At 46.2% G+C, this 21904-nt stretch overlaps 1 protein-coding gene and 1 long non-coding RNA gene across 3 annotated transcripts in view; one reads left to right on the top strand and one right to left on the bottom strand.

Annotated features, from left to right (window-relative positions):
- The window catches only part of Ywhaq (tyrosine 3-monooxygenase/tryptophan 5-monooxygenase activation protein theta), a 31436-nt gene extending 16970 nt beyond the window's left edge, over positions 1-14466 (bottom strand). Inside the window, exon 1 of the mRNA XM_003464956.5 lies at positions 14173-14466. Coding sequence (XP_003465004.1) covers positions 14173-14466 — 294 coding nt within the window. The remainder of the gene's footprint in view (positions 1-14172) is intronic.
- Positions 14467-14554: 88 nt separating this feature from the next.
- On the top strand, positions 14555-18433 carry LOC111755478 (uncharacterized). 2 transcript variants are annotated; one of them, XR_010049130.1, is made up of 4 exons: positions 14555-14890; positions 15272-15411; positions 15562-15744; positions 18252-18433. It is a non-coding gene; the product is annotated as an uncharacterized LOC111755478 (long non-coding RNA). The 2 variants fall into 2 exon arrangements; XR_002790033.2 differs by having other exon boundaries at positions 15272-15744.
- The last annotated feature ends 3471 nt before the right edge of the window (positions 18434-21904 follow it).

Raw genomic sequence — 21904 nt, 5'->3', positions numbered from 1 at the left:
CTACTTTCCTAGGCGTCTTTACCAGGTGTGATAAAAAACCTGGTGACTGCTACTATTGAGTGTCACCCAACAGAAAGACAGATTCATAAGATCATGACACTGTGCCTCATTGGACTTACTCACTGCATCCAGCACTGTGCAACTTTTATCTCTTCTTCAAAGTCAAAATGTTTTGAACAGATCAGGACACTGAGGCACCCCCTGTACCCCTCATGAGAAGAAGCTCCCAGAACTCAGGAAGTGACAAGACAGAATAGGAAGTTCAAAGTGAGGGGCGTGTTCTGTGGAAGATTAACTTGGCAACGTCCTTTACTGAAAATAAGACATTCACTGACATCTCAATCATACCACTTAAATGCTTACAGACGAAAATGAACGGTGCCAAAACCTTTTTTGAGGGGAGCAGGATCTTGCCAGCAGCCCATGCTAGCCTTGGATGCACAATTCTCCTGCCTCAGGCTCCCAGGTGCTGGGATCACAGGGAACATAGGGAAGTGCCATTACATAGCTTAAGATCCATCATTCTTTTCTCCCCTCTTCTTTCTCTATTCTGTCTCCCATAGCCAATTAAAGTACCACACAAAAGCAAAACCTTCTCACTCACTCACACAGCATTACTGAAAGAAGCTTCTTAGGTGAGAAAGAGGTAATGGAATAAAGAGAAGTTACTAACTGGAATATTGATGGTAATAATTTTTGAGTAAAAAGCAGGGTGTGGTGGCACAGGCCAGCATCCCCAGCACTCAGGAAGTTGGGGACAGCGAGTCCCAAGCTTCAGGCTAGCCAGCCTATCACAAAAATAAAGGGTTACAAACGTGGTTCAGCACTCCATGGGTTCAATTCCCACAAACACTCTGCTCGCAAACGCTGAGCAAACAAAGATGTCCTGGTCATCTGCAATTTTCATACTTCTGAAACTGAGTTAACACAGAATTACTACAAAATGAAGAATATGACACTTCCTATTTGCAAAAAGTGATGTTCTTATGTGCAAAGGATTGAGCTGGCTATTAAAGAAGCATTATTAAGAACACTGAGCACACCAGGTGTGGTGGTGCATGTCTGTAATTCTAGCACTTGGGAGGCTGGGGCAGGAGGATTGTGTGAGTTTGAGACCAGCCTGGGATACAAAGTAAGCTCAAGGCCAGCCTGAACTGCATAGTGAGACCCGGACTCAAAAAGACCAAAAAACAAAACACTGGGCAGGTGTGGTAAAGCACATCTGTAAACTTAGCAGTTAGGAGGTTGAGGCAGGAGGATCCCAAATTTGAGCCCTCAAAATAAGTGAAAAAGGGACTGTGTAGCTCAGTGCAAACACCCTGAGTTCAAGTCACTGTACTGGGAGTGGGGGGGGGGGGCGTGGGGGCAGTATTAAGAGGCAGGTGTTTATTAACTGTCTTTAGAAGGCAATTTAAAACTTTTAGGGAAATTTTTTTCCTTTTAACCCAATAGGTATCTGCTTTTACGTCTAAGCTTCCTAAAAATCTGACAAACTATGATAGTTCCCTCCAGATGGAAAAGTTCCATTAGAACAATCAAGAACTCCAAATTATTTAAATAGCTCACTGTCCATCTGGAGGGAACTGACAGGACACACACTCATCTGAAACACTCGGACCAAGACTGTGGCCAACAGCTACCCATCAGTAACTCACCAATCTGCTTTACCTAGCAGGGCAGTAACCTTTACAATCCGACCCTTTTTATCTGTATAAGCTCCTTCCTGACACGGCTGCTGTGGAAACTGAGACTGAGTAGATACAAAGGACACTGCACCATCCAGCATTACATCTTTTTCCTTCCTGCCAGCCTGAATCCTCACCTGGACGGACACAGGGACTTTAAACATTACCTGCTTTTTAAGTTTAATTTGCCTTCCCAACATCATCTACCATTAGTTCTCTTCCACTACTCGAAAGAGGAACATGGAACTAGGTATCATTCTGCTTCCTCTGCCTGTCTCCTGTCTGTACACTGTCACCCCAGCCCCAGGAAACTTGCCTTCTCCAGGATGCCCTTAGCACTGAGGAACACTGTGGGAATGTGCCAGTCCCCACCTCGAGCCACCATGGGAGGGAAGGCTGCATCTTGCCCAGATTTCAGCTATGTGTGAAATGCACAGACAGTGAGATGATGAAGACCTGACACAGTGACAAGCAAATAAATCTTAACATACAGACATTGACAGAAAAGGGTCAGTAAAGAGGAGCCTGGGCGTTATGAATCAGTCAAGAAATGCACTGACAAATCATCCCTAGCATGGAAGTCGTGACCTGTACCTTCCAAGCTACAAGCAGCCTGGTTCTCTTCTTGTCACTGTGCCACCCTCGCTCAGCCTCCCAGGGGAGTGAAGGCCACGTGCACACAAACTCAGCCTTCTCCGTGCCCAGTCCCCCTCACTGTAACCAGCCGGCTCACTTAGCAGCTTTACATACCAGTCCCATGCACCTACCCTTGAAAGACAGCTGGGCCTGGTCAGGCTTGCATTTCTAAGGCTAAAAGCCACAGCCAAAGTGGAAGTAAACCCATGGGGTTATACGCTCCTTCCCACCCCATCTGTTAGGAAATATACCACACTTCCAATTTTTCTATAGTGCTTCGTGGCTAAGGATCCTTAGACATTGTGAAATACATGTATACACCAAACCTCAACATGCCCCTAAACAGAAATAAATCTACTCCCAAACCTACTTCCATGCTTTGTTCTGTTTTGTTTTGAGATAGAGACTCGCTGAGCAAACCCAGGGCTTTGTGCCTGCCGGGTCTACACTGAGCTATGTCCCAACCCACGCTCCTATTTCCACTGCCCACAGCAACCACATCATTTCACCTCTACTAATCTGCTAACCTCACCAACCTTCCAGTTCTTTTCTCTCATCCACTGTGTACTCTGCTACTAAATTAACCTTCAGTTCCATTCTGGGCATGCTAAGTCTCTGCTCAAAAACACCAATGACCTATTAAAGGATAAACATAGTGCCCAAGCCCTGTGAGCCTGGGCAACATGATGAGGTCATCTCAAAATGAGATATAGCTCTGCAGCAAGAGTGCGTGCCTCGCAGGCACTGAGGTCCTGGGTTCAATCTCCAGAATACCAAGAGTATTTCAAAGAAAAAAGCTTACTGTATTTCCCTGCCCCAGGTATTCCTAAATTCCTTCTCTTGGTATGTGAGATTTCTAGCTGCTACTATCCCACAACGTCGGCAAAACTGAACTAATACTGCCGACAACATATGCCTTACGGGGGCAGGGACTGTCCTTCGTGAGCCATTGCGGCCTCCCTGTCTCACAACAGAAGAAAAAGACGCAATGATGTAAAAATGTGCACCCTGTCTTCCAACAACCAAGCCATTATGACCATAGGTAAAGACCTGTTAGAGATGAGCTACCCTGTGCAGCAGGGAGCCCTACCACAGAATGAAGCTTCTACCTCATCCAACAGCTGGGAGAAGGCGGGGCCTACTGCATGAGTAGAGAAGCCATGGCTGTGGCCCGAGGGCCATCTTGTCCCTAACTCCTTCCTTTCTAGCTTTCCCCTCTCTGCTGGTCACACAAGGTGAACAGCGGGACTTAGCCAGGCCCAGAACCATGGAACCAGCTGACTATGGATGGAAGCCTGAAACCATGAGTCAATATCTTTGCTCCTTTAAGCTGTTTGTATCAGGTGTTTTGTCACAGTAGCAGAAGGATGACTAACACAACATGTATTAGAAAGTGATGAACATACATAATGGAGCATAACTTCTGGCAAATAAAGAAGCAACAAAGATATGCACAAACTGTAATGTACCAGCAGCAAAGAAAATTGTGGTCCTGTCTCTTATTTCGAAGCAGCTGAATAATTCCAGACATCATAAGAAACCAGCATACCCAGTTGTGACCTCGGTTTGAGATCCCTACGTTTCAGCTGCTGGTCACAACTGCAATATATTGAGCACAACATCTTTTGTTCAAAGATTCCTGAGACATGCAAGTCCAAAGAGACGCCACTAAAGATACTAATACCACCTTCTAAAGCTGTCAACCTGCATTAAAATCTATTGCACACACTGACACTGTTTATCAGCACTTCTAGATCTGTGCTGCCGGGAGAACCAAGATAAGTACTGATGCCTGCACAGTATTTCCCGCTCTTCAGAGAACTTTCCATGCAGTGCATCCAGAGGCACTTTAGCCACATTTTTCAAAAGAAAGGATAAACAAATTAGCACACCAGTTTTTCCAAAAAAGGAAAGAGGAACACGGGCAGTGGCACATGCCTATCATCTCAGCACTCTGGGAAGCTGTAACAGGAGGATATCAGTTTTAAGTTTAAGGCCACCCTCAACTACATAGCAAGACTTTCTCAAGAAACAAAACCAAACAAAAAAAAAGGGAGGGGGGGGGTAAGGGGAGGAAGGAAAAGAAAACCAAATCCCAGGTTTGGTCTACGTAATCAAACTGGACAGAAATCTTAAACTTAATAGAAAGGATGCTCCATTAGTTAAAAACAGGTTAAAATTGCCTGGCTAGCTTACTACAAATAGGTCAAATTTTGCTGTATCCAGAAAAACTGCTAAAGATAAAAAATGGCTCATACTAGCAAGGACACCACTATACTTTGGTTTGAGCTTCTCTTTTGTAAGTATATGACAAGCTGCACAAAGCCAACAGTACAATCTAGACTCTAAGTCTACAGGCTAATTGTTCTGTCTGAGGCTATCCATTTACCTTGGCAGCTACAAGCTACACAATTCCTTAGTGCCTCTAGTCTCAGGTTACAGGAAAGAACAGCATCAACAAGAATAAAAGCCTATGACCAGAAAATTATTTTGCATTTCCAATTAACCTGACAGGTGTTACAGTATTGTCAACTGAACTACTGGGTACAGCACTGGAAACAATCTTGGAAACATAAAAGTAGTGCTTACCAAGAAAGAAAAAAAAAAAAAGTAGATGAAGTCCATACTTGTACACATCCTTACAGCTCAATGCCACTAATTCGAACTGGGCGCAACTGATTTTGAGGACAGCCATGAAAGGAACTTAGATCACTAGGACACCCTGGACAGTAGAGAACTGGGTCTCATTATTAAACCCGGTGAAAAGGAAACACTACATAAATATATTTATACATTCTCACACCAGGGAGAGCAACAAACCGGATGTAAGAAAGTGAGCCTGACAAGCAAGAACCACAGATGGCTTCATGTGACTGTGTGGAGAAAAGAGAAAGTAGGCTGACAAAAAAGGCTGGCAGGTCTCCGGTCACACTGAAGACCCGGAGCATCACCTCCTATGTCATGTCATGATGGTGTTCGAAGCAGTGATCTTCTCTCCCCCCAAGTCTGCAGAAGCAACGGAGTACACCAACCCATAGAAGCTGCTCTGGTTGAAGGTAATCACCTGTTCAACAGTGCAAGGTAAGAACTCAAAGGTATGAAGAAGCTGCAATGTATAACTGACCATGGACTACTGAACCAATTCACAGGGTGACAGGATTTCAACTTGTACAGATCCAGAGATGTTTATAAGTGAGAACAGTATGTTACCAACCAAGTGTTCTGGATAAAGAACATGGCTGGAGCATTAAGAACAAGTGAAATCACAAGTTTTTCAGGAGAACATTCATGCCTAACTACCTGAGTATTCTTTCCTGTGTGATAATTTCAGTTCAAGTATACACAACCTCATATTTCAATAAATGTTGCTGGGACCACTGAACATTGACGTGTAAAAGAATCAATTTGGGCCCCTTCCTCACACCATATGCAAAAATTAACTCAAAATGAACCTAGGAGCTGAATCTAAACAGCTAAAATGGTCAAATTTAGAAGAAGCTTAAGTACAAACCTTTATGGCCTAGGGTTAGGCATGAGGTTCTCAGCTATTACATCAAAAGCACATGCTACCAAAGGGGAAAAATTATCAAAATTAACTTTTCTACTTAAAAAGACACCATCAAGAAAGTAAAATAATCTATAGAATGGGGGAAAAAAAAAAATCTTTGTGTGTGTGTGAGTGTTTTGAGGTAAAGTTTCACTATACAGACCAGGCTAGCCTCAAAGTCATAGCAATCCTCCTGCTTCAGTTTTCCAAATCCTGAAATGACAAGTGGGGAAGCTTTGGAGAAAAAGTTTGCAAACCATGCATCTGATAAAGGTAGAGTATCTCCAATACATAAAGAATTATTACACAGGGCGTGGCGGCACCTGCCTATGATCCCAGCACTCATATCTGGGAGACTGAGGCAAGAGGATTTTGCAAGTTCAAAACCAGCCTGGGCTACAAGTGAGCTCCAGGCCAGCCTCAACTGCAGATCAAGACCTTACCTTAAAAAGACAAAAAAGAAAGGAAAGTAACCTATTTAAAAATGAGCAAAGAAGACTAGGCATGGTGACACACCCCTATAATCCTGGTACTCGTACTCGAGAGGCTGAGGCAAGAGGATTGCTGCGAGTTTGAGCCAGCCTGGGCTACAAAGTAGGACCAAGACCAGCCTTACTGCATAGCAAGACCTTGCCTCAAAAAAACCAAAAAATGGACTTGAATAGACTCCAAAAAAGTCTACAAAGAAGATACACAGGTGCCAACAAATACATGAAAGAGTGTTCAACAACTATGAAACACAAATCAAGACTGCAATGAGGTAACATCATGTATCACAAAGGTAGCTCATGAGTAAGCGCATGGAAAACCAGGTCTCTTGAATATTGCTGGTGGGAATGAAAACTGGCACAATCACAAAGGAAAACAGTCTGGTCACTTCTCAAATGGTTAAACAATAGCCACAGGACCCTGCCATGTGCCCAAGAGAAACAAAGACATCACGCAAAATTATGACCATTAATGCTTACTGCATTATTCGTAATAGCCAAAAGATGGAAGTAACCACAACACTCATCAATGAATGGACAGGTAAGGTAGGTGTGGGCAATCTATACAACACAGCATTACCTGCCCATAAAGCAGCACAAAGTCATGACATTATACACGGTTCAATGTTGTGTTAAGTTAAACAGCCAGGCACAGTGACAATGATTCTACTGACACAAAGCAAACACCAAACTCAGGGATTCAAAGAATGGTAGGGCAAAGGCTGGCTGAGGAAAAGCAGCACTGCAATGTCCAGTGGGTAGAGTTCCTATTTAATGCAGGAGTTTCCAGCTGTGCAAGACAAGAAGCATTCTGGAGGTGGACAGTGTGACGAGCACACAGACACTTCAAAACAGGCCAGATGATCAACTTTTAGCTCAACAGAAATTCACACCTCCACCCAAGGAGGTCAGCACCTGCACAAAGCCCCCCCCATCCATCACCCAGGTCTTCCCAGTATCCTTTTGCCGCGCACACCTTAGCAGCAATCCACTTCTGTGAGTCCACCTAAACTTAAGGACCCAGTACAGGCAGGCACATCACATTTCTTCTGAAGTGAAATTGGCACAGGGGAAACCTAAAGGGGCATGGCAGGGTTCTCATGTGCAAACAGTTCCTGCAGTACCACACCAGTAACACAATTCCAGGAAGATCCCCTGCCTCTACTCCTGTAGTGGTCACTACTCTTCTGATTTTTTCTATGACAGCTTTGCTTACTCTAAATTTCAGGGAAACAGTCATGTACTAATAATACCTCTTCATGTGAAGTTTGCTTCACTTTGCACGGTTTTCAAATTCGCTATTATGATGCAGGGGTATAGGTACACTCCGTTAGGAACTGTGCAGAGCAGGCGAGGGGGCGAGGGAACCGGGCAGTGCTCTGGCTATATCACCACCTGTGCCTCAGAGGCTCTAAGCCCAGCCCTAGCGCCACCTGAAGCATCTGGGCTGTCACTCCTTTGTGTCACCCCCTCCAGATGGGGGGGTGGTGGGTGGGGATGGCCCAGGCTGGGGACTGCTGTATTTCAGTAGTCCATTCCTTTCCATGGCTGAGTTGTATGTCATTATTAGTAAGCTACTATTTCTCCATCTCCTATTAAGGTAGTTTCCAGCTTCCTGACCTTAGAATAAAGGTAGCATGAGCATTCTCTCACAGGCCTTTGTCTGTACCTGTGTGTCTATTTCTCCTTCCTTAATATCCAGGAGTACAACTCAGTGGTGGGCATCACATGGAAAAATTAAGCATGCACAAGAGAAAAAAAAGTACAAACTCCCACTTAAGGCAGCCAACTGTATTAACTCTCTACACTTCTGCTTCATCTTCTATAGCCCTAGTATTTTGAAGTGCTACATAACACCACTTTACTTTTAAGTATGTACTTAATTCAAACAATGCCTTCAAGACATGCTTATCATTGATTTATGGAATAGGAGTGAAACAGGTGAACTATAAATTTTCTGCACATCTTATAAATAATGGCCCCTGCTATTCAGAAAATCAAGAAAGGAAACTCAAAAGATATTTTCTTGTTGTCACTCTGTTGAGAACAAATATTGGATTTAATGATAAATACCATAAAGGAACATCAATGTAATCAAGATTTCCCTAATGTCAAGTACTGAGAATAAACTAAGTCCATACAATGGTATCATTTCATGAGTGGATGTGTAGCTGGGTGTGGTGGCACATGCCTGTGATTCCCCCAGCACAAGAGACTGAGGCAGGAAGATCTCCCTGAGTGCAAGGCCATCCTACACTATACAGCAAGATCCTGTCTTAACTGTATGAGACTTAAAATCAGTTCTGCTGTAAGGCCTAGTGGCACACTTCTGTTATCCCAACAGTCGGGAGGCTGAGGACTGCTGTTGAGTTCAAAGTCATGCTGGGCTGCATAGTGAATTCAAAGCCAACTTGAATGACATAAGATCGGACCTCAAAACAAAAACAACAAAAAATCAGTTGTGCTAAGGAACCCTTTATGGTAGCCAAGGTAGCTCATATTATATCCAGTACTACATGGAAGAAACAGTGCATTATTTCTGGTCACCAGATTTGTGTTATCCCTAAAAACCTGCCCGTGACGGAGAGGGTAAGACCCCTGTGGAGGACAGTGCACACTCCAACAAGCTTTTCAGAAGGCCTGCTGGGAAAAGGCAAGCCTCTGGATTCGGAAAGCTCACTTCTAAGACCTTAACATGTAAATCCTAGCAAGGAGCACACAGAAAGGATGCCCCTCTGGATGCTGCTGAGAATGGATTGAAACTATGTAAAGGCTCAGTGTTCAGCATGATGCCGGCACCCTGGCCACACAACACAAGTGTTCAGTCCCCCGTACACCTAGGAAGGGCAGGGAGCTATTGTTCCCCAGCTTCCTCACAGATGTCAGTATAATGGCCTCAGCTTATACCTGCTTTAGCTCTTTTATTCTCTGCCAAGGTTTTTTGGTCCTAGGATTGAGTATAGTCTCATGCTGCCAGGCAAGTGCTCTGTCAGCCAGCTACATCCTAGTCTTCCATGCTGAGCTAAAATGGCAAATCAAAGGTGGGCCTGGTAGTACATGCCTGTAATCCCAGCACTAGAGAAGCTGAGGCAGGAGGGTCACTGTGAGAATGAGGCCAGCCTGCAGCTACACAGTGAGTTTAAGGTCAGTCTGCACTACACAGTGAAACTGTCTCAAAAATCCAAAATAAGGGCCAGGGGTATAGCTGGGGGACACAAGCATCTGCCTGGCAAGCACGAGGTGATGAGTTTGAGCCCCAGTACCAACGAAAAGAAAAAGAGCAATCCAAAATAAATTTAAAAAATAGCAAATTGCAGAGCTTCCCAAGCAATCAGAAGATAGACTGAAAATATAGAAGTCAATAAACAAATTCCAAAAAGGTGAACTGGACAGTTAAACTGCACACACAACAGTGACAGGGGTAAGGGACAAGTTGAGACAACAGGTTCAGTCGAGATGCCTAAAGGACAGGCAGGAGAAAACCCATCGCAGTGCAGAGCATATCACTGGACTGTAAGTTTTGGCGACACCATATTGGCATTGTGAACTGGGTGATTAACTCCAGGGGGACCATGAGAGCTGTGTACTGTACTGATACCTGGCAATGTTCCAGCGTCTGTGCCACCTGGCATCAGCAGCAGGACCTCTACCCCCACCCCAAGAATTCCTCATACAACTGGATACGGAAAAGTGTCTCCAGGTGCTGCCATGGAGTCCCCCAGAGGGTGGAGAGTAGGTAAGCACACCCTGGTTGAGGAACACTGACCTAACCTTCCATTTCCATTTCATTCCATTCTCTCTTTGAATTCTTTGTATTTTTCTACTTCAGGTACGACATCTGGGGCCACAGCTTCCTGTGAGACGTTAAAAGTCAGAGTTCAGGAAGCTCCCAATTCTAGGAGGGAGAGAGGGTCCTGCACTTGCAGGAGTAGGGAGAACACACTGGATTGCTCACCCCCAGGCTGTCCACAGCCAGGGACCCCCACCAGGCAAAGAGCCTGGGGCAGTTTCTGTGTTTCTGAGCACTGACATCAGGGGACTCCTATGAGACTCTGGTAGGCAGTTGTAGCCACACACCCTGTCAGGCTGGAGAAGGGCACCACTGCGACTCCCCTCCACAAATGGAAGGGCCCCTATTTCACATTTTTAAGAAAAACAAACCAAAAAAACCCACCAAAAAAAAAAAAAAAAAAAGAAAAGAAAAACAGGGGCTGGGGATTTAGCTCAGTGGCATGAGCACCTGCCTTGCAAGCAGGCGATCCTGAGTTCGATCCCTGGTACCGGCAAAAAAAAAAAAATTTTTTTTTCGGCTTCAAGCACTTTTAATCTAGACAAAAAACCAAATGCTGACTTTTAAAATTTTATTGCAGTATCCTGTACATAATAATGTACTACAGGCTTTGGCAGTTTTGTCCACCAAAGATCTATGTACTCTCTTTCCTAAGGTGTAAATGTTAATGTCTTACACAAATTCCCTCAGAAAACCAACCTTGGGTCTCAAATCAGCTACCATGCCATTTAAGGACTACTGTGCTTCACCTTTTTTTGAGACAGGCTATCATTATGTAATTCAGGCTGGCTCTGAACTCACTATGGAAAGCCCAGGCTGGCCTTGGACTCACAGCGATTGCCCTGCCTCACCCTCCCCACTGCTGGGATTACAGGCATGCCCCATCATGCCCCATTTACCTCTTTTCATATGGTGTCACACATCTTGGGCAAAAGCCTTGCTTTATCACTTAACTAGCGTTGCAATCCTAACCCATCACTCATGCCACAGTTACCTCCACTTTATGGGTGCAGTACTGGGCAGGGCCTCATGAATGCTAGGCAAGCACTCTACTACTACTAAGCTACGTACCCAGGAAGTCTCCAAACCTAGTCCTTTTTTAAAAATTTTGAGACAGGGGCCAGTTAACTTGCCAGAACTGGCCCTGAGTTTATGATCCTTCTGTCTTAGGCTGTCCAAACTATCATCCTAACTTATAGGAACCGAAGTAGTGTTCAGTAAATGCCCCATGAATGTGAGTTATTAGCTGTTATTCTAACTGCAACCTTATAAAGACGGACACCATGATCACCAATGTACAGATGAAGAAACAGAGGCTGAAATATGAAGGTATTTAGCCAGGCATGGGGGCACATGCTTGTAATTCCAGCTACTTGGGAGGGAGCAAGATTCAAATTTGAGGCTACCATGGACAACTTGCAGAGACTATGTGAAAACTTTAAAAGGGCTGGGGAGGTAGCTTAGCACTTGCCTAGCAAAACCAGGAGCTAGGGACCTGGGCTCTATCCCCAGTACTGCAAAAAAAAAGGAGGTAGGGAGGGGGAAATTTGTCAGTGCTCACCAAACTATAAGGTAATGGAACAGTGTCTTACAGTCTTTATTTTCATCTGTTTCTTTATGCTTTCGGTTTCCCACACAATGTGGTATCTACACACATGCACCCGATTTATTTCACTTAAAAGTATGGTCTCAAGGTGTGACCATTTACCTATTTGCCTTACAGTCTTACTCCAAAATAAGGACCAGTATAAAAGACACATTTTCAGTAAGAAATTAAAACACAACTGAATTCAAGCATATTAGTGAAATACGGTTACAAAGGTCTTGCACAATCACATATGGATCTTTCAGATTCTACATACAGTCAAGGATTATTTTATAAAAAACCACAAAAGATTTGTAAATTGTGCCTTATACTAAAGCAGACTATTAAATGAAGTCCAAAATATTAGTCTTATAGGAAAGGACATCGGTGCTGAAAAAGAGGTCATCTTATACATATTCTTAATTGCCCAATTCCTGCTCCAAGGTCACAAGCTTTATAAAAGATAGAGGTGCTTCCCAGGTCCCCGAGGGCTTTATGGGTCCCTCTAGTTTCTTTCCTCACTTAACTTTGCATCCAAATTCTTAATGACTCCCAAGTATCTTATTTCTGCTGTTAGCAACTACCCAGTTTTTGGTTAAACTTGGGTGTCCCCAACATTCAGTACGGTCACCAAAAACTCTGGCATCACCTTGTCCCGAAGCCATTTCATTGTTCACTGTTTTTTCAACATTTCAAGTGTCTTGGACATCATGTTTTTGAACTTGGACTTTAAACACTGTTCACTTTAGAGGTGGACAGTGACAGCAGAGTGCCTAGTGTCTATTGAAGGAAAAGGGCCTGGGTTTGATCCCCAGTACAAGAACATACACTAACCCCTTTCTGAGTGCCACTAAATAAGTAAATAAATAAATAATCTACCAATCACTCTTGTTTGGAGTCTATTACTTCTTTGCCAGTGAGTTCAAATCACAGGCTGGTTAGTTAGCATTCAAAGCTAAGATCTAGATGCTATTCCACTTGTAATACTCAAAAAGTTTTCTTCATTCTCCACTACTAATTAAGTAAGGAAAACTTCCTTCCTGTGACCTCTCTAATGAATTATGCTGCCTACCATCCTTTTCAGGTTTTTTCTCCTGACATGGCTCTACAAAATAAAATGAAGATTCTCTGGACCCAAGTTAACTAGCTAACAAACAGGTAACATCTCATAAAGTACCCCCTACCCCACACAGGAACTGGAAGTTGAGTACATAGATGAATGTAACAGCGCTCTGCCTTTGCAACAAAATAATGTCAATAAAGTTGTCTCCACTTTTAGTATGCACTCCCTACACTGCTTTTTTGCCTCTTTACCAGCTATTTCCAGTGGCCATGCTTTTGTTCAGATTCCCTGTATTTATATCAGAAACAGGCTAAAGAAGTTTTTTTTTTACAAGTGAGAAAAATTCCCTACTCCACTAGTCTGATATGATAAAGGAGAAAAAACTGGAGGTCAAGATGAACTTCCCTTCTAGCTAGTATTCCCTTTAGAGAAATCGATCCAGCATGCTTGTCTTTCAATGCCCACCTAAGCAAACTGTGGAATAAACACATCAAAAATCAGTAGGCCTTTTCTAAAAGTGGCATTTAAAGAGATTAACCACATTCAGTTTTCCTTATTTGCAGAAACGACTCTTTCTAGCATTCAGGTATCTAATACCACTCTAAAACAGTGCTGGTTCATTTAAATTCTAAAAACTTACTGATGAGAAGATGTGTTCCAAAGATGAAGCCAAACTCTAATCAGGATGAATCAGTCACAGCGGCCACCCACTCAACCCCAGAGTTACCCATGCTAAGCCAGACTGAACAGTTCAAACCTGGAAAGCTCTCCTGCCTGCCCTCCACCGTGTCAGAAATGAATTCATCCCAATGCATCAGGGCTTGAGTGTTGCTATTCAGTAACAAGGTAATCTTACTAAATACTGTACCAAAGTTAACCAGAACATTTTGTTCTTCAGATCTGGCTGAGTCCTTTGCTCAAGGACTGCATGGCCCTCCCCCATCTTACCAAGGAAAAGCTCAACAGATAACTCCTCCTTGAAAAATAAAGTAACTGTTTCGATTTTCCCTTACTAGTGTGGAAGAACTTACTACTGAGTCTCTATGGAAAAGGTCTCTATGTCATCTTTCAGCTGCTCCAAGCCTGTGAACTGAGTAAACACTTTTAGAGGATGGTGGGATACTCTTCAAGTAAAATTTCCCAAGACAAGGTTAGGGTCCATTTTCAGTAGGTCAAATCTTGGTGGCTGTTTCGAACTTTTAGCAGCCCAGCATCCGATAGGTTTACTCACCCTTGGAAAAGTAGCTTCTTGAGAATCTCTGGCACTGAAATAACCCAGTAGGCAACCAGGGTTTGCTCACTTTCACAAACCTTCAACCCCAGAGACTCGAGGCAAGCCCACTAATTCTCACGCCCTGGCTCCCCGACTCGGACTCACCAGGACCGTGGTGCAGATGGATCGCAGCTCCGACTCCACTTTCTCCCGATAGTCCTTAATCAGCTGCAACTTCTTGTCAGAGGTGTCGGTTTTCTGCTCGATGCTCGAGATAACCCTCCAGGCTGATCGGCGGCCCCCGACCACGTTTTTGTAGGCCACCGAGAGCAGGTTGCGCTCTTCGTTGGACAGCTCGGCGCCCTGCTCGGTCACTGCCTTCATGCAGGTGGCCATGTCGTCGTAGCGCTCGGCCTGCTCGGCCAGCTTGGCCTTCTGGATCAGCTCGGTCTTCTCCATGGCGCTGGTGGCTGCGGGGACCTGTGGGCCGTGGGCGAGGCGAACAAGAGGGAGCGCCGACCCGGATCGGGAGGAGTCCGCCCCGAGAGCTAAAGGGGCGGGGCGGCGCCGGCGAGGACAAAAAGCGAGGAGGGGAAGGAACACTTCAGACAATGCGGCCCGCCGCCCGCTTTGTCTCCGGGCACACGCGTTCCGCTTCAATTTCCCTCCCCTGCGCCCGCCCGCCCGCTAGTTCCGGGCGCCGGAGTGACCGAGGCCCGCGGGGGAGGAGGCGGAGACCCGAGCGCGAGACCGTGGTGAGCGGAGCCCGCCACCCCTGCCCGGTCGGCCCAAGATGGAAGCGGCCGTTGGCCCCCGCACCTTCCCGCCGCGAGCCGTTCCCTGAGGCGAAAGGCATAGGCATCCACGGCCGGTCACTCCAGAGGTCTGCGTCCCCCGCCCCGGCCCTCAAACCCTCTGCTATGGCCAGAGGACCCCAAAGGCCGCCCCTCGAGGCGCTCACCTTCTTTTCTCCGCGGCCGCGTTGCGAGTCCCACCACTTTGATCTCCTTTTGGCTTTTGCCGAGGACCCTCCCGTCTCAACCTAACTTAGGGCCGAGGTGGGGGCCGCCATCCAATAGAGAGAGGCATATCCCCGATAAGTCCCGCCTTCCACGCTATGTCTGACCAGTGAGGGCCGAGCGCGCGGAAGGGGGCGCGATGGGTGGGACGCAAGGGGAAGCGGAGGCTAGGAGGGTGGGTCGGCCTGGAAAAGTTCGGTTGGCCCGCAGGCTGCGGCTTCGGCCACGGGGTTTCCTCCAATTAGATCCAGGGTAAAAGGACGTCACTGTTGCCATGGCGATGCTGTTACCAACTCCCTTCAGCCTTCCCTCCGCCCCGGCGCTTCTGGGCACGGCCCAGGACAGCGAAGCTCGTGGTCTCCTGGTCCGGGCTTCTGCGGCAGAGGTGTGTAGCTGCCCGCTGCATCCTGCAGCTGACCCGACCCGTACTGGGCTGCAGAGGTTATCACGATCTGCCGCTGGGTTGCACAAGTGCCTTTTTTTCCTTTTCTTTTTCTTTTTTCCCTCCCCTCCACCTTTTATATTCATGACAAAGGTTTGAAGCTACGCTAAACCCAGCCTTTCATGCATGACGTTGCTGTTAGGGCTGCGAATTGGAAATAATCCCATCCCCATTAAGGAGGAATAAATTCTCGGAGAAAGTGGCTTAAGCGTGACTTTGACATGATACATTCAAGTTTGCAGACAGGCACCGGACACCAGATTCACTTGGAGAGAGGTAAATCTCAGGAGAGGTAAATCTGGGCGGATCGCTGGTATTGCTTTTTTTTTTTTTTTTTTTTTTTTTTTTTAAATAAGAAATGGCACGATTTGGAGAAAATGAGCCACGACTATACACCTACCCTCAAAGCAATTTTTTAATGTCTTTTCTACCTTTCTCAGGTTGTGAGTCTAAATATAGATATAATTTCACATCTATAAAGCATTTTGACACTTTGAAAAAGGGAATTACCTGGTATTTTTTGGGACATTTGGGAACCTAAAATACTAACTTTAGGAACCTTCGCCCTAGATACCATGGGTTCAGGGTCATCTTTGCATTTTCCTTTCCTATTGAACCACTCCCTTCTCTCCTTCTTCCAAAATCCCCAACTCTAAGGTGGCTGTCTTAGTGCTCTAAGGACGAAAATTACCATCTGGGCTCTCGCTCCTCTGATCGCAGTTCCACCGCATCTTAGGAAGCCCAGATGGTAGAAAGGCAAAGAATACCAAGCCCAAGAAACAAATCTCAATTCTAAGTGGAGACAGCCATCTAGAGCCTGTCCCAGACTGGAAGATCTTGAGGACAGACATTTGGGAAGAGAAGGCGCAGACTTTCCAGAAATACAGCCTCCCTCCCGGCTGCCCCTTTAGACACACTAGTACAAGCTGCTTTGTGCTGTGACAGACAGCAGAGGCCTGGCTGAAAGGACTCTTGGATTTTAGTGCAGAAATGCCTCACCAAGTTCCAACCTCCTAATGGAGAGCCTGCTGTTATTTCTGGAATTCCTGAGGCCAGGCAGCCAACAAACATCATTAGGGCCCTGTGGGCAGGGCCAGAGCCAGACACAGAGAAATCCCAGTGGAAAGAATTTACAGGTGCAAGGTCAAATAAAATGCTTTCTGAATGACCAGTGAATGTCAAGCTTTGGGGAATGAGAGGTAATTCCAGGCACTAGAAGAGTAAGAGGATGGAGATGGAAAACTTTGAGAGGGAGCTGGTAAGGAGACAGGGGCTACATAGAAGGAGCACATATACTAAATTCTCTGTCACAAAGTCAAGGTTTGGTTGGCATCCAGCCAGGTGACCATGGGCAAAATTGGCTACTTCCTATAATTTGTCCCTAAAATTTCTGCTTTCCTATAAATGTTCCTAAAATTTCTGCTTTCATTCAATTAACTAACTATGGATCAAAGAACAACTCAGTAAGTCATGCTCATCTGGAATCAAGGTTGAAAGCTGTTTCAAGGCAGTGACGGAATGTGAAATTGCATTTCAGGGTTCAGTGGGGCCCTCTGCATGTGTCTCTGTACATGAAAAACTCAGGCTAAAGCTGTGAGCACTTCAAGTGCTGAGTCACAGAAAAGCTAACATTCATCAAGTAATTACATGGATCAAGCATTATTTTAAGTTTTATACAAGGATTAACTCATCCAGTCTGGCTAATCCAGCCACAAAGTAGGTACTGTTATGGTCGCCATCTGGTTTCACAGATGAGGAAAGTACCACACAGGATGGGCAAGTATCATGTACAATGTCAGGCAGCTAAAGAGCTGCACAGCCTGGATAATGCCACATGTGGTGTTGGTGCCAAAGTCCCATCTTGTTTGATTGTATTTGAGACAGGTTATTACTGTACAGTTCACTCCAGCCCTGAATTCAGGAGGTAGCGATTTGTAGCCTCAGCCTCCAGAGTGCTATGATTACAGGAATATGTCACCGTTCCCAGCTCAACACCCATTCTTACCTCTGTCTCCCCAGATCCCCACTGTGTTCCATGGGGATTCTAGAGAGGCTCTGACTACTCTGTGTCCTCCCTCTGGGAGTTGCATCCTAGCCTGGTAAATCTGAAATATTAAATATCATACCCAACATGCTGGGAAGAGCTCTAGGAAACACAGCTCACAGAGAAAGCACTGAGGAGTTACTGCCTCATTTATTCAAAGTGCTTGTTATGTTTTCTAAATTACTTGGTAAGAGGGAGCTGGTGGGAAGAGAGAAAACACATGAGACTTAGAACTGAAAGATCCTAAATTCCTGCTGTTTGTGGTTTAACTTTAGTCTTCCCTGAACAGGAAAAAATAATCCCTAACTCAAAATGCTGTTGTGGAGGGGGAGAGTTATCACAGGGAATGCGGGGGGTGATCGCAGCACCTCCATGAAGAGTGGGGGTTTTCCTTTTTTTGTTTGGGACTGAGAGATATTCCCCTCCCCCACCCTAGGAAGACTTTGCATCTTAAAGAATGTTGGCAGAAGCCCAGGACCTGAATCCTTGTTGTAATTAGTGCCGCTAATGGTGTGCAGATTAACTTCATCGGTGTACAGTGCAGAGTAAATGAGTATGAGTCCTCCCCTTCAGGTTTGCTCTCGAAAATGGTGTTATTGGTGTACTGGCCAAAGCACCGGCTCATCAGAAACATTTATTCCTCTCCTGCCACTTGGCAGCTGTTGAGTGTCACACAAACGTCTCAGCGGAACCTGTCACCCAGATGCCCCAAGTAACTGTCTGCACTTCTGCATGGCAGGTGGTTAGAATCCCCCTCTGGAAACTGCTAATGTGCTAGGACCACAGGATGAAGCAAGAGGATCACTAGGAGTTTGAGGCCACACCTTGGTGCCCACCCTGCAGATTTTGTAATTGGACTCACCAGCCCACATAACTGTGTGTGAGCCAGTTCCTGATAATAAACTCTCCTCTTTGTACCTATTCTGTTTTGTTTTGTTTTTTGTCTTTTTGAGACAGGGTCTCACTATGCAGTTCAGGCTGATCTTGAGCTCACTTTGTAGCCAAGGCTGGCCTTGAACTCAAGCAATCCTCCTGCCTCAGCCTCCTGAGTGCTGGATTACAAGCATGTACCACCACTCCAGGTACTGTACATATTCATTTTGAGGGATGTATATATTTTATTTTTCTGGGAAATCCTAACTAATTCATCCAATAACTTCTTTCCCTACTCAACACAACATATAAATATCTTTAAGTATGTGTTCATGCCATTTGTGACATGCCTGCTGAGGGCACAGGGGTTTTCTTTCTTGATTTTGTCTCCTAGTCTCTGAACAGCTTGGTGAACTAAGGTATCTGACCCTACATCACGGCTGCTTTGGTCAAGACTTGCCAACATCGGTCTCCTATTCCAGCTGCTAAGTCAGAGTTAACATCCAGAAGCAGGCGGTGCCATCTCAGGCTCCACTACAGCAAGCAGGGCTTCCCATGCACTTTCACAGGGGCCTGACACTCTAGTGCTCGCTGACCTAGAAACAATGTCCGGTTATCTGTATGTACTTGCTGGTAAGCCAGTGGCAGATTTTATTTGCATGTGCAAGTTCTGTTTTCCTGTTTGCCATGCCCGTAACAAAAGAGGTACCTGTTTGTCCCTCACATGACTCCTTGCTTTGTTCCCCATGGACTGTGACTTTTGATCTCTAGGGCCTATAGAACGTGTCCAGCAAAGGGCTGCTTTGAGGGGGAACGGTGAGGGGTGTGTGCAGTTGTGGCAGGAGCAGCACTGCACACTTGCTGGGTGGTCAGCCACAGAACAAGCCACCAGGATGCTGTCATGGTGTATGCAGCAGATGCTTTGTGGACACAGGGTGTGACTGCACTGTGGGGCACACCAAGGACCTAGAAGCCAGGAGGGGAAGCCCTGGCGGTGTCTGCGAGGCTCACATGTGTCACACAGTAATGCTCGCACATGCTGGACATGAGAAGCAACCTGGACCATCACGCCGTAGCCCTGTGAAGCTCGGCAGCCTAGCTTCCAGCCACAGTGCTGAGACTGGGCCCTTCACAGGAGTGAGCGGACGACCACAAGAGGAACTCTGAAATCCATTCCTCCCACTGCATGGGTGGCTGGACCCAGACACTTCCATGGTCTGTGCAAGACAAGCAGTTCACAGGTAGTGATGCCAAACCTACTGAGAGCAAATGAAACCAGGCACGGAGGCACACACCTGCCATGCCCTCACTCAGGAGGCCGAGGTAGGAGGATCGTTGTGAGTTCGAGGCAAGCCTGGGTTACAAAATGAGCCCAAGGCCAGCCTGAACTGCATAGCGAGACCCTGTCTCAAAAAAAAAAAAAAAAAAAGCTAAAAAGAAAGAAGCGGGATGTGGTAGTACACACCTGTCATCCCAACACTCATGAGACTGAGGCAGGAGGATCTAGCACCAGAAGTGAGCAATCTGGACCCGCTAGAGCAGGGGCATATGACCCACATCTTAGGCAGATTTAGGTTCATAGCAAAGAGCTTCAATATCACCTGCAAAAAATCCTCATCATGTTTTTGTTGAAGAAAGTAGATAATAAATTTTAATCACTAAAATTCCACTGCAGTTTTAATTTTATTTCAGTGTTTGAGTTCATTCTGTCTCCTCTGTTGCCATGCTTGGAGGCAGGGACAGCGTCAGTCCCCTGCCTTCTCCTGCTCTGTGATGGCCAAGATGTGAAGGCATCTGCTGCACTGAACTTGAAACTTGGCATTGGTCTTACTTTGAGACAGAATCTCACCAAGTCACTGAGTGCCCAAATTTGAGACCTTTGTGCCCAGAGTGCTGGGATCCCAGGCATATACTGTCATGCCTGGCTTATCTTTTTTGTTGTGGTTGGGTTTTGTTTTGAGGCAGGATCTCACTATGTGGTCCAGGCTGGCCTCAACTCATGGCCATTCTCCTGCCTCAGCCTCCTCATTGCTGGGATGACAGGCATGAGCCTCCATGGTAGTTGCTTTGGTGGATCCTTTTTTTTTTTTTACTTTTTGAGACAGGATCTCATCCTGTAATTCAGGTTGGCCTTGAACTCTACCCAGGCTAATTTCAAACTCAGAGAATGCTCCTACCTCAGGCTTGGCAGATCACTTTTGGCAATTTCTTTAGTCTTTCAAGGCATGACAAGGGCGTTCCAAGGGAGAAGGCAGGCAGGCATGGCAAATGTCAACAGAGATTTTTTTTTTTCGATGTCTGGAATGTTGGCCTTTTCTTTATAAGTTTTGGTACATAAAGCAATAAACCTTCAACTATCTCCCAAATTATGAGTCATCTCCAGACCATTCTGGAGAGTTCAGTGGATGAATGAACACAAAAGAGCCGAAGAACAATGCACACAGGAGTTGATTGTGTGCTGCTCACAATGAGGGCCCGGCCCTGGAGAAGGGAGACAGGCGTGTGGGCTAGAGCCATGGCAGAGATTTCAGGCATCAGAAGGCTGCAGAGCGGAAGGGGCCCATGGGAGACAGGAAGGCCTCCCAGATGGTAGGGTCTACTCTGCCACCCCGCTGCCCAGGTGGAGTGGGAGGGGAGGATCCATGGCTGCTTCTCCGTGGGCTGGAGTTGGGTCTGGGCAGAGCTGAAGACCATGAAGACAGCTTTGGGCAAAACACAGGGGTGCAGGCCACCCAGGAGACCAGGAATTTCTCAGACCTCTTTTTGACCTGCTGCAGCCATGTAGCTACCAAGTACCTGTGTGCTTTGATGAGCATGGGGCACTGTAGGAAGGCTGGCTGCACAGCAGCCCCCTCCCTCCCACAGAGGCCACCCTGTTAGATGTGTGGCTCCCATAGTGGACAGACTCCAGAGCCAAGTGGCCTGGGGTGTGACTGCATTGTCCCTTGATATGCAAGGTAGGGCAGGTTAGCTGACTGCTCTGTGCCTGTGTTTGTCCATAAAATGGGAATGGTACCTAGCTCCCAGGGTTGAGCTGAAGATTTCCCGGGGTGATATTTTTTGTTGTCATTGTTTTATTTCTTTGTTTTTGTCTTGCTGTACAGTCCAGGCTGACTACACTCACTCGGTAGCCCAGACTAGTCTTGAAATTGAGGTGATCCTCATGCCTCAGCCTCCCAACTGTTGGAATTATAGATGAACACCACAGTGCCTGGAGAGACAACACTTTTCCCTCCTGCTAGGCTTTGCCTCTTGTGATCACTGCTCTATTTCCTCTTTCTGCCCAGCAAGTCTCCACAGAAATGACACCTTCCCCCCAGAGTCCCTGGGCTCCCCATGATTCCATGAGCCTCATGGCGAGATGGGCTCCCATCCTGTGCTCCCTGAGCAGGTAGTGACCTGGTGCTACTTCTGGTCTGCTCAAAGGCACCATAAGACAGGGCTCTATCCACGTAACTCCCCAAGCAGCCCCAGCACCTGGTGGCTTGTGTGGCGGATACACCAGGTGCAGCCAGGGGA

This window comes from Cavia porcellus, unplaced genomic scaffold (assembly GCF_034190915.1).
Source record: "Cavia porcellus strain 051 isolate PalLab524CR breed Dunkin Hartley unplaced genomic scaffold, mCavPor4.1 scaffold_8, whole genome shotgun sequence".
In the NCBI taxonomy this organism is placed as follows: domain Eukaryota; kingdom Metazoa; phylum Chordata; class Mammalia; order Rodentia; family Caviidae; genus Cavia; species Cavia porcellus.
Note: the sequence above shows the minus strand (reverse complement) of the source record. Positions and strands in the feature narration are given on the sequence as shown.